Source organism: Hemitrygon akajei, chromosome 16 (assembly GCF_048418815.1).
Source record: "Hemitrygon akajei chromosome 16, sHemAka1.3, whole genome shotgun sequence".
Classification (NCBI taxonomy): domain Eukaryota; kingdom Metazoa; phylum Chordata; class Chondrichthyes; order Myliobatiformes; family Dasyatidae; genus Hemitrygon; species Hemitrygon akajei.
The window spans coordinates 23,409,837-23,422,361 of NC_133139.1; the positions used below are offsets into that span (position 1 = coordinate 23,409,837).

The 12,525-nt window shown below is 38.6% G+C and overlaps 1 protein-coding gene across 3 annotated transcripts; it reads left to right on the forward strand.

Annotated features, from left to right (window-relative positions):
* Positions 1 to 1,716: 1,716 nt before the first annotated feature.
* Positions 1,717 to 12,276, forward strand: LOC140739826 (GTP-binding protein Di-Ras2-like). Of its 3 annotated transcripts, none has more exons than XM_073068393.1 (2): positions 1,717 to 1,851; positions 8,699 to 12,275. In XM_073068393.1, exon 2 carries the CDS (start codon positions 8,718 to 8,720, stop codon positions 9,312 to 9,314), a length of 597 nt encoding a protein of 198 aa, XP_072924494.1. In that variant the 5' UTR covers positions 1,717 to 1,851; positions 8,699 to 8,717; the 3' UTR covers positions 9,315 to 12,275. The 3 variants fall into 3 exon arrangements, with proteins under 3 accessions (XP_072924494.1, XP_072924495.1, XP_072924493.1); XM_073068394.1 differs by lacking the exon at positions 1,717 to 1,851 and adding an exon at positions 3,095 to 3,268 and having other exon boundaries at positions 8,699 to 12,276; XM_073068392.1 differs by lacking the exon at positions 1,717 to 1,851 and adding an exon at positions 3,095 to 3,237.
* Positions 12,277 to 12,525: the final 249 nt, after the last annotated feature.

Genomic DNA, 12,525 nt, shown 5'->3' on the forward strand with positions numbered 1-12,525 from the left:
CTCACAACCTGTACCTGGACCATAGTTCTCAATATCTCTCTTATTCATGTACCTATCTAAACTTCTCTTAACTGTTGAAATCGAATCCTCATCTACCACTTCTGCTGGAAGCTCATTCCACACTTGCACCATCCTCTGAGGAAGAGGTTCCCCTTAAACATTTCACTTATCACCCTTAACCTATGATCTCTAGTCTCACCCAACCTCATTTCATTTACCCTATCTGTACCCCTCATAATTTTGTACACCTCTATCAAATCTCCCCTTACATTGATATACTCCAGGGAGTAAAGTCCTAACCTATTCAAACTTTCCCTATAACTCGGGTCCTCAAATCCCAGCAAGTGGAAAAAGCCTGCTTGCATTTAACCTATCAATTCCCCTCAAAATGTTGGATGCCTCTGTTAAATCTTCTCTTATGCTGCAGGGTCAAGGGAATCAGCTCAAGAAAATTAAAACAAGTTAAAAATCCATCTGGAATTCAAATTAATATTTAAGAGTTTCATTTCTAATGAAAGGTTATTGCATTTATTGAACCTTTTATTAACATATAAGAACATAAGAGATAGGAGTAGGAGTAGGCCAATCGGCCCCTCAAGCCTGCTCCGCCATTCAACAAGATCATGGCTGATCCAATCTTAACTCTAGTTTTCACCGAATCCCACAAGGCAACAGTGCCAACCAACAGGGCACCATGCCGCCCATTTTATTTTATTATTCATCCCGCCCAAACCCATGTGATCACCCGGGGGGGAAAAAACCGAGTTGCCAATTGAGGAGAAAAAATCTGGAAAATTCCTCTCCGACCCATCCAGGCTACCGAAAACTGGTCCAGGAGATCACATGGCTGATCTAAACCTAGCCTCATGTCCACTTACCTGCTCGCTCACCGTATCCCCTAATGCCATTTTTATCCAGGAAAATGTCTATCTCCGTTTTGAATTTATTGAGTGTAGTAACCTATTAATTCTCTTTATAAATAGTAGTCTCAACACATTTTATATTTTTTTATTCATTTGCTGGAATTGGATACTTCTGGTAGTTTAACATAAACTCTAATGTCTAAACAAAACCTCTAACGATTCCGTTAACTAACTTGCTTGTTAGCCCGTTTTTGATGGTGGTAAATATCAGCCGCACTGGTGTGTCTGGAATCTCATGTCTAACAGAGTCGAACGGTACTAGGCTTTTTTTTGTGAAGAGTAAAGTACTGCAGACGCTGGAAATCTGGAATTAAAACAATAAATGCTCGAAGAGCTCAGCAATTCAGGCAGCAACTATGGAAAGAGAAAAAGAGTTAATGTTTCAGGTCAAAGGTACTCTTTCCACATCTACTGCCTAATGTGCTGAGTCTTTCCAGCATACTCAGAGCCTTTTTCTCAAAGCCACTGGAAAATTTGCTAAACTCTGAGCATTAGATGTGCATTATGATTGGTCCCTTTTATTCGTTCCTCTCAGAATTGGCAGTAATCGCCGGTAATCCGGCTCTGGAATATCCAAAATGACTAGCCTCTCTGTAAATTCTCCAGTTCTTATACATTGTCATATTTTCTTTGTTCCAACCAGAATTATTAAACAGATTTTGTAACCTTCGTCATGAATCGCTGAAACAATTCGTGAACCACTGTAATGAAATGATAATAAAATTCCACCGCCCCCCCCCCAGTACTTGTGGTGTTTTGTCAAATGACTTGGACTCAGCCATTAGAAGACACCCCATGTAGCTACCGTTCTAAATATAATTTGTGAAACGCTTTATGAACTCTTCCACTACACGTGTTTTTCAACTAAACGTCCAACACTCGACTCTTGTCCTTCCCAATTCTGGAGCCGATTTTGAATCTACGAAAGGTAATTCTATTCAGAACTGACGAAAGTAATTAATGGGAGTCATAAATTGACTTGCTTTAGATAACTTGACGTGGAAATGAATCCAAGTCGGAAAATTATGCTGCGTATTATAGGAACGTTTGGGTTTTTAATTAAAAAGAACCTCCTAATTTGAAGAAAAATTAAACTGCAATAGATTTGACACGGTGAACGGGTATTATGCGTGATCATTACTTAGCCAAATCTGAACTGCATGCAAGGATAAAGGATCAGTGTAGAGTGAAGCTAAACGCGACAAAGGTACCTTTTGCTCTGCTGGAGAGAATATTCTGGGAGTTGCGCGAGGTAGAAGACAATAACATTGGAGTGAGAAAGTCAATCATTCGGCAAGAAGGGGCTAGGGAAGTTGCTGCGAGCAGCAGACGTGAATGAAAAGAGAGTTCTGAGTTTAGAACGAAGAGTCGATTGAAGAATGAAAGGTCCCAGTAACTGACGGAGCGTTCTATTATAACAGATTTTTTGAAAGTGCTTCCCCGAGGACCTGAACGTGCGGACTGAATGAATTGTAAAAGAAATAGTCTGTCAGAACTGCTCATCTCTCTCTCTCTCTCTCTCTCTCTCTCTCTCTCTCTCTCTCTCTCTCTCTCTCTCTCTCTCTCTCTCTCTCTCTCACTCTCTCTCTCTCTCTCTCTCTCTCTCTCTCTCTCTCTCTCTCTCTCTCTCTCTCTCCCCTGCCAGTTTATCTTTTTATTCTTTTGAATGGACACTATGTGCTGCAGCCCTGTGTGTATCGATAAAAGGTAGAGCAGAGATGCAGAAATGGGATGAAGGTGGCGGAGGGGAGGGAATGGAAGAAAAATGAGCCAAATGTTTTATTGTCAGAGGACAAAACTCAGCGACCGATGGAAGGGACCGTGTCAGATGCGATGAGATCCTGAGATGATTGAACGCCGGAGATTTGGGATGGGGGAGGGTCATTCGAAGGGGGTAGGAGAAAGAAAGTCTCTTGCATTCGTGAGGCAGCAATGCAATTTTTACTACATTGTATAAATGTCATTTTCCAATATATCTGTAGTTACACACAAGGTGGAGGACAGGATAAATAAATGCGACGTTCTATTTAAAAGTGGTGTGTGTGTGTGTGTGTGTGTGTGTGTGTGTGTGTGTGTGTGTGTGTGTGTGTGTGTGTGTGTGTGTGTGTGTGTGTGTGTGTGTGTGTGTGTGAGTGTGTGTAAATAAATAAATAACGCCAGTTCTTCGAGGTTGGCGGAATATGCTGAGCCCGGAGCTGTCCGCGGTGATGTGGTTCTGAAATTGCGAGGGTGAATGTAAAGGAGACACAAGCCGACAAGACAATAGATTGGAGTCGGTCAACATCGCTCCGCACAGTTACAACACGCATCGAAGGTAAATCTTATCTTAGTGACGCGCAGAGCAGGTACACATTCTCGTACATATCGTGTTGCTGGCATTAGGAATGTCTGAAAGTGTGTGCAATGTATTAATAGAGAATCGAGTCTGAATTGTTCACGGTGCGAGAGACACAGCCTTTGTAATTGTGCTCTGCAAAGGTAGGATTATGGAAAGAATGAGGATTATTATTGGGAATGATTGTCTAAGTGCCGAACTGATCAAAAGAGGAAAGAAACCATTAATTAATTGAGGGAAGTGAAGGTAAATCTTCAATTCCAGTGCAACTGAGCGGGGATATTAAGATGCAGGCATAAAACGGTGTTCGCTATATCAGTATAAATGTGTGATTCCGTCAGCCGGTTGTCCCTGCCTCTTTGCACAAGTGGTAGGGTGGAAGCGTGCTGTCGATAACGTGTACGGCGGTGAGTGTGCACACAACACTGTGCAAGCGACAACCTGTGCAGCTGCGAGCCGAGCACAATAAAGCCTCTGTGTGTTTCAGCATCGAAGTTAAGTATCGGGGTGACAGCGTACACATGTACTAAAGTGTAAGCGTACAAAAAAGTCATTTGTGTGTGCTTGTATGTGAAAGTGGGAGCACCGAATCACCAATGTCTGCAGATCAGGAGGGTGGAAAGAGGCTCCTACTGAATTCAGATTCTTCTGGAATTTCCAATCAGCTAAAAAGTTCGCCGATATGGCAATAACGAGGCGATTGTTTAGTTTGGCACAAACCATGTCAAGGTCTTGTTCCGGTATTTGAAAATCCGAAGAATGAAATAAATATGGCAAACTCTGTAGGTATAAAAATAGTTACCTGCACCGCGTTGTAATTCCAGGAAAGGAATAGCGCCAGGCTGGACCCTGGACAAGAACTGTTGTGTCTTTTTGATCTAAGATGAACTGGAGATCTGTCGCTTTAGGTAATCATGTCCCACCTGAGAATGCCAGTATTTTTATGGTATTTGAGCATGACTGCCCGACTACTAAATTACCCCAAACCCACTTACTAAATCAATGATTGCTCACAATCACTCCAAAAGCGTTGATAGGTTTTACAAAAAGAAAATTTTGAAGGGCATGGTCACTAAAGAAGAATTCATCGTTATAACCTAGCCAGTCTGAAAGCACGACAGAAAAAATACTTCCTTCATATTTGCTTTCTCGGAGAGATTCAGCTCATGAAGCAAGCTATCATTTGAACTCCAACGCGACTGGGGATTGGGGAGCACCAAAGATTCCAGTTCCCGGTAATAACACGTACCTGATTAACTGCAGGAAGATATGAACTAAGGAAGAGGTTCTGACTATGTTTACAACATAAACAGAGGGAGTCTTATCGCTGATCTGAGAAACATTACTGGACATAAACACATCTTTTGCTGTTAGAAACGTTCAGAAACATCGAATTATTCCCTACAACTCTTGGTCATTGTACAGTGTGTCAACAGTGCATGACGTCCAATGAAGGGATATTTAAAAGATTCAAATGAAGTTCAATAATTAAGAATAGTATTGTTCAGATGTTAGGTGTCCAAATAAAGATGTAGAAAAACAATTTGTTCAGATCTGGAAATTGCACTTCCATAGCTGAATGTGCTTGTGTGTTAAGTTGTTTCTTGACTTTGTGAGTGACGTGGATTAATCTCCATGTTAATCTTAATAGCACTTGATAAACGTTAAGTTGTTACTGTCCAATGGAATGAGATGAGATAGGTTGAGTGAGACAGATATCCCAAAACCTTTCAACATTTTCTTCCACTACAATTTACCAAAATTTTGAATTTTTGTGCTCAGGAAGATCAGGGATATCAGTTGAAGTGCCAGTGAAGGACCATGTTTCTCTCTTAGGTTCTCATTTAAAACATCAAGCACTCTGATATCAAATCAGATTTCAAATAAAATATCTTACTCATCCTCTTAAAATCTTTTTGCAAATACCAACCATCCACCTTCTTTGGCTGAACAAGTTTATTCATTACTCAGTTATTCATTTACAGCCAAAGTATGGGTAGCTTATGTGCCACAGGGCATTCTGAACTGAATTGGGAATGTCCAATTTTGCAATGAAAGAGAGATTCTAATTCCATGAGTCCAGGTTCTCCACTTCTATTCAACATAATTGCAATTGAATCTCTATCCCCTGGATGGAAGAACAGTGTGTCATTACAGCTAGCAATGTCACCTGAAATCATTTTACTAATGTAAGATTAGGTAGGGTTTGGGACCAGTCCTATTGTCTTGGGAAAAGCAATTCTCTATAGCAATAAACAGTCTATATATAAATGTCTGTATATGTACAGATGATACTAATAGTTGCCTCTGTTAGTTGCCTTACTATCTCTTGATTGCATGTTTATACTTTTCATATTCTATTAATAACGCACAATGGAACTTGTTGAGCTCAGCTAACCTGGCAGCTGTGTTGTTTTTAATATTCATGTTTCAGCATATTTTCTGGTTTGTTCATATCAATACAGATCACTTTAGATAATCAAAAAGCTGCATGTGCTGGAAATCTGAAATAAAAACAGAAAATGCTGGAAATATTCAGCAGTCAAATCCCTCTTTATTGACTTCGAACACCTATTAACATTGGATGTAATTAATATATTTATATGATTCCATTTCTTTCCATTTGATTTAGTTTACTTTCACTGATGAAGTAAGTTGGTTTAATTTTCCTTCCATATGTCCTATAAGTAAGTAATATGCATAGTTACATTGCAGTAATATGGTACAGAAACATAATTCTTTAACTATATGAAGGAATAAACTATACTTTGTTGGATGTAATGGTGAAATGTCATTTCAAGAACTTCCTTAGGCAGCAATTAGAATGCAAACCTTCAAGCTAATGATAGAACTTCTATTGAACTTAACAATGGATTCCTTGAAGAACACAATTTCACTTATTCAAATTTCTCCTCAGAATGCACACTGATTGAATATAACTACCCTTTTGCTAAAACACATTCACTGGTGCTTCCTAATCTCTTCAAATTTATTGGTCCATATAATACTGCCATACAAGATTACTTGCCAGCAGTTCACACAGAATGTACTGTCTAATCGCTGGCATTTGAATACTCTCTCTTTACAGTTGCTGTCAATGAATGTTGTAACAGTGACAAACCAACAGCAAAGTGATCCAAGCTGTCATAGTGCAATATAAGTATATGCCTTTGGCAAGATTCAGAAAAATTTTACTTCACATCCCAGTTTCTATTTCTGATCATAACTATTTTGTATATGATTGACAGCATGACAAAACTGAGGTGCTCATCAAGAGATTCCACTGATTTCTTGGTGATATCCAATGATATTCTTGTAACAACATGCCAAGACTTTTTTTAAACCCATGATTTGAGTAAGATGAACAAAGGGAGAATTCAACTTTCAGAAAAAAGAGGATTTAGTTCAAAATGAATATGTATATGGCAATTTTTTAAAATGAAATGCAGCCACTAAATATTTCACATGGACACTAATAACTCTGTGATCAAATAGTTTTAAAACAAATATAAGTCGTGAGTGAAACTTCATAGAGCTCAGAATGAAGTTTAGATTTGAGTTACACATACAAATTGCTGGAAGAACTCAGCAGGTTAGGCAGCCTCTACAGAAAGGAATAAACAGATGCCATTTTGAGTTGAGACCCTTCAATAGGATTGAATGAGGTTTGGAGTCCTAATAAAGGGTCTTGGCCTGATCCATTGACTGTTTATTCCTTTCCACAAGTGCTGCCTGACATGCTCAGTTCCCCCAGCACTTTGTATGTGTTGCTCTGGATTTCCAGCATCTGCAGGATCTCTTGTGTTTAGTTATTGAATTAAACAAGTTTAGGGAGCATCTGCTTGGGCGAGTACAGGAGAGAAGGAAAAAGTGAGAGAACAATGAGAAAAATTGGAGAGAAGATGGTTATAATGAGGGCTAATTGAATGAAAAGGAACTACACTTGTAAGTATAGAAAGCCATAGTGATCAGATACAACAATTGCAAATGTATAGCAGCAATGCGATGAGTTTCTGAGAAGGAGGGTATTGTAGAGCACCAACAATCAAAGGAAAAATGCATCCGTTAAATTATTGATGAAAGAAAATCTTCAGACAATATAGACAGAATGGGACAGAATTTGGAACACTGGCAGAGTCTAGTACAATGGCCTGTGGGACATAGAGTTTGGCATGAGATCAGAGCCTATGTAAAATCAGGACCCCTTCATGACGTAATGATTTTCTCAGGAAATAATTCATTATGGAATGATAATTTATTAATTTACATTTCACTGGCCAATATAAGATACCACTTCAAAATAACCTAACTGTGGTCCTTTCTGAGACTCTAAAACCGGGCTGTCAATGATTGATTGAGCTCACATCTAATTGCTGCAATGTACTGTAAATATCAAAAGTACAAGCAGTGGACAATCCTGCTCTCTAAAGGATTTAATTGAGTTCAGGTCAGTATATATGTGTCAAGAAGTTTATTATTTGCTTTTATCATTTTATTACATCTGCTTCTTTTACATATAAACCACAGTATATATAAATATTCATCCAATTTTTTACTTTTGTTGTAGATTTTCCTTCGGTTGTAATTTTTCGGTAGGATATTTCCTCTCATGAAAGGAAGATACAAATTAACGTCTAGCAATTGTGACTTCATTTCAAATTCAATGAAGTACTTTTAATGCATAGGATTTATTCTGTTGAAACAAATGTGGGGGTCAATGTGCACAGATCAAAATAATCAGGACCAGGTACTCTGATTTAGGTCTGTTGAGGAATAAATATTGGTTGAGGAACAGAGGAGAATTCCCCTGTAAGTTTTGAAATGTATTGTTGCAGGATCTTTTGCATCCACCTGAGGGAACAGATGGAACCACGAAGTAATTTTCCATCAACATTACGCTTTAGAATTTACCTAGATTTTGGACTTGAGTTTCTGAAGCAGGACATGAATCTGCAAGTCTTTGATCTAGAAATGAGAGTTCCAATGTTGAGCTGACACTCAGTTATGCTCCTCTTATTTTGTTAATGATCTTAAAATACATCTTAGTAACTAACTGACTGGCTAGTAGCAATTCCCCTTCCCAGTGAAAAGATCACTTAATTACTTAATTTTACCTTTATAGGAAAGGTTATCTGATTATATTTCTTAATGATTTGCCACCCATTTCTCAATCAGAAGAACACTAGCAAAGTGAAATTCTCAGAAGTCCCATTTAACTGGTCTTCTACCAGCCTCTGCTGAGATCCAAACGGAAACAGAAATGTCTCCATCCAGAATTTTTAATCCTATTCATCTTTTTTTTATTATTGTAAGTTTTCAAATGATGTATATTTTCCCAATGCTGGTTTGGATACTATAATGCCATAAGTAGAATCAAAGTTCTGAAATTAGACATTAATTACCACTGGTGCATCATTGTTTTCTCACTGTTTATTTGTAGGTAAGAAGATCCCTAGAAAATGCCTGAGCAGAGTAATGACTACAATGTCGTAGTGTTTGGGGCCGGGGGCGTTGGAAAAAGCTCCCTGGTGCTACGTTTTGTCAAAGGGACCTTTCGAGAAACCTACATTCCCACCATTGAAGACACCTACAGGCAGGTGATCAGCTGTGATAAGAGCGTCTGTACCCTTCAGATCACTGATACCACAGGCTCACACCAGTTCCCAGCAATGCAGCGGCTCTCCATTTCCAGGGGACATGCGTTTATCCTGGTCTACTCCATCTGCAGCCGTCAGTCCCTGGAAGAGCTAAAACCCATCTACCAGCAAATCCTTCAGATCAAAGGCAATATCGAGAACATCCCGGTCATGTTGGTGGGGAACAAATGTGATGAAACAGCCAAGGAGGTGGACAGCAAGGTAGGGGAGGCATTGGCTATGGAATGGAAGTGTGCATTCATGGAGACGTCTGCCAAGATGAACTACAATGTCAAAGAGCTTTTTCAGGAACTGCTTAATTTGGAAAAACGCAGATGCATGAGCCTGAATATTGATGGGAAGAAGTCCAAACAGCAGAAGAGAACAGAGAAATTAAAGGGAAAATGCAGCATCATGTAGACTGTACTCTGCAGTCAAATGGGCAGTTTTGCTTACTTCAATTAGACTATTAGGCAATCTGTACAGAAGAGTATCCATGCTACACCATCCCATATTGTATATTAATTCAGCACGCTGTCCTCTATAAGCTGACTAAAGCACTATAACTTGCCAGCGTCAAATTTTCTTTGTTACTCATACTCATTGTATTTTCTAACTATTTAGAGTTTAGGCAATAAAACAGATAAAAAACAAAGAACATAATTTCATCCAAGGCAAAATGTAATGACAAAGCAGATGAGTTTCAGCTAGCTTCCACTGGAATCACTCCCTCAAGGTCTTTAATAAGAGTTCCTTTGACTGTCCATTCTCCCAAGTATAGTTTGTAGTGTTATATGTAGGATGGGGATTACACGTATAATCCTTGTAGGTACAGTATGATTACATTATTTTGGTCTCTGTGCCTATAATCTGCCCTATCTCATAATGTAAGTTACTGAATGTATTAACTTCTTAAACTTATGTAAAAGCACATTCTCTATAATCACAATTGACGTGTGGCCTGTGATATAAATAGCCACGAACATGTATTAAAACAATAACTCTTGAATAGTTATCACACTGTATTACAGATGCTCAGCTTTGAAAGTTTTCTACTATATTCTGCCTCATTTAATTAAATTATTAGTTACTTTTCATTTGAAATATAATCATAGTAACTAGGAGATACCAGGATAAGGACGAACAATGATAAAAGAAGCACAATATTGGGTAAATGGGAACAAGCCAAGCAACATAAAAAAAACCTGTGTCAAATATCTACCCAGCTGTAAACCATGGTATAAGTGCCTACAGAGGGGCAGGGGGAGTTAAGAGAGCTTTAATTCGTTAATCTGTCAATATTTTGCACTGGACTTTAATTTCCCTTCTTTATACATTAAAACTTTGTACAGTGTGTAGAATTACATCCTTGTCTCTTAGGGGGATCTTAGAAATTGTTAGAGTACACTATACCCAGCCCACGGAGCACAACAAAACCCTTGACACAGACCACCTGCTTGCTGAATCATAATGGTTACAGTGCAAATGTACTAAGAGAAAAGGCTGAAAAAAAGATGTAGCATTATATTATCTTTGATGAGACACAATTTACTGCTCTGTATTTAAGGATATCCTCAGTATTTTTGAGCTATTTAGCAATGCCATCAAAGTAAAACTATAGATAGGTTTCAGATTCGGATTCAGATCACAGTTTATCTGCCGTATGAATTAGGACCATTTCCACTACAGAAAGAGTTGTTTAAGGTAGATTTCTGCTGAATTTCCTGCACCTTAAGCAGTTCCATTGTTGGACGAATATACCTGTATATATTTGTACTATCCAAAATACTTAATGTATATACATACAGTGCTAGTGTACAGTATTTGAATTTATTGGTGTTTGTGCTGGATGATTATTATTATTATGTGTTTCATCCAACTTTCATGGATGGAACAGTTGATCATTTGGTATTTTGATGGTGGTATTTTGGTCACTGGACATTCTCACACTGGGAATTGTGTCCAGATAGGACACATTAAAAAAATAATCTTCTGATACCTCTCACGCTCCATGGCCTCATCTCCAAGTTATTTAGATTTGAAGCTATAGTACTGAAGACAACATTGTGCCCAGTGGAGGAGTTATATTGAGATTCTCTGAAGTCAGCAATCTGTTGAGCAAACAACTTATGTTTAGTTGTGACCTTGGTTTTCAAAATTCTCATCTCAAATTTGGATTAAAAACAATTTAAGTCAAGTCAAGTCTATTGCTATTTAACTATATACATGTATATAACATATATAACCATATAATGTATATTGAAATAAGACAACATTTCTTTGAACCAGGGTGTAAAGCATACTAATACACATAAAACTCATATCACATGATAACTTATGAAGATAAGGATAAAATCTACAGGAGAATCACACATAAATAACAAACTCAAGTGCATTAATATTAAATATTATAAGGTATGGAACAGATTAACCAGTGACACTTGGAGTACAATGCAACATTCATGATTTATTGCTTGTATTGCGAGCTTCTCACCTGCTTCAGTCCATTTTTCACTCCCGGTGCCAGGTAAGATCAGGTAAGATTTCTCAGCTTCCCAACATTGGCTTACCTCAAACTGAACAATGGGCTCCTGTTCTTTAACCATTTGCCCCATGGAATCCTACAGAGGTACTGTTATTTATTGAGAGAGATTGCACACAGTTGAGAACATTAGCATTACGCACAGGTGTATGTCAAGTTGGAGTGTCAACCTGTCCAAAACCTGCAGGCTGCTCAGTTTTCTGCATCAAATGCAGTGCAATAGAGACTAGTCTGTGGACAACTTCAGTACTCACCCAAGAGAACAAATGTGTGCATCATGACATTTACTCCAATGCATGAATGAACATCAATTGATTCTGTAGATCAAACAGCCTGGAATTACACTGGATAATAATATTTTTATGAAATTTACAGTTTATTGTAGAAGATAGTCTTCCTTTAACAAATGAACAATTGCCATGTCTCCTCAGTGTAATGTTGCGGATTGTGATTTTGCTAATAAAATGCTGACAATATTGGCTGTTTCTGTGATATGTAAACAGGAGACAATTACAAAACTACACCATACTCATCCTGTACAAATTAATAAGTATACAAAAGGGGCTAAATGGGTATTTGTAATGGCTTGAATGGAAATGGCTGGCCATAGTGCAAGAAGATCAATGGCAACTTTGAGTGGATTAGGCCAATGCAATACTGCATTTGACTCTCCCTCTTCCTGAGAAAGCGCAATTAGAACTTTTATCTCTCTGCAATGATTAACAAGCACTCCTCACCCTCTCTTAGATGACACTTCTATCGTCTGAACAATCTTGTTCTCCCCATCCCTCATCCTCTCATATGACTAATACATACTTGTTTTCTCACTTTACCAGTTCTGAGGAAGGGTCGTTGACCCTGGTCCTCCCTTTGGTTTACTGCCTTCACTTCAGGTCCAGTGTCCCCAGTTTTATTTTTGCTCTTAGGAAGCGAGGCTTGAGTTTGACTCTGATTTACCGGACGCTCATCCACTGAGCGGACTGGCTGAGGTACCGGATGCCATCGGAACCTGAAGAACTTCACTCGCACATGTTCCGGAGGACAGGACGAAAATCTGCAGCAAAAAAAAATGGACATGAATTCCTGAGC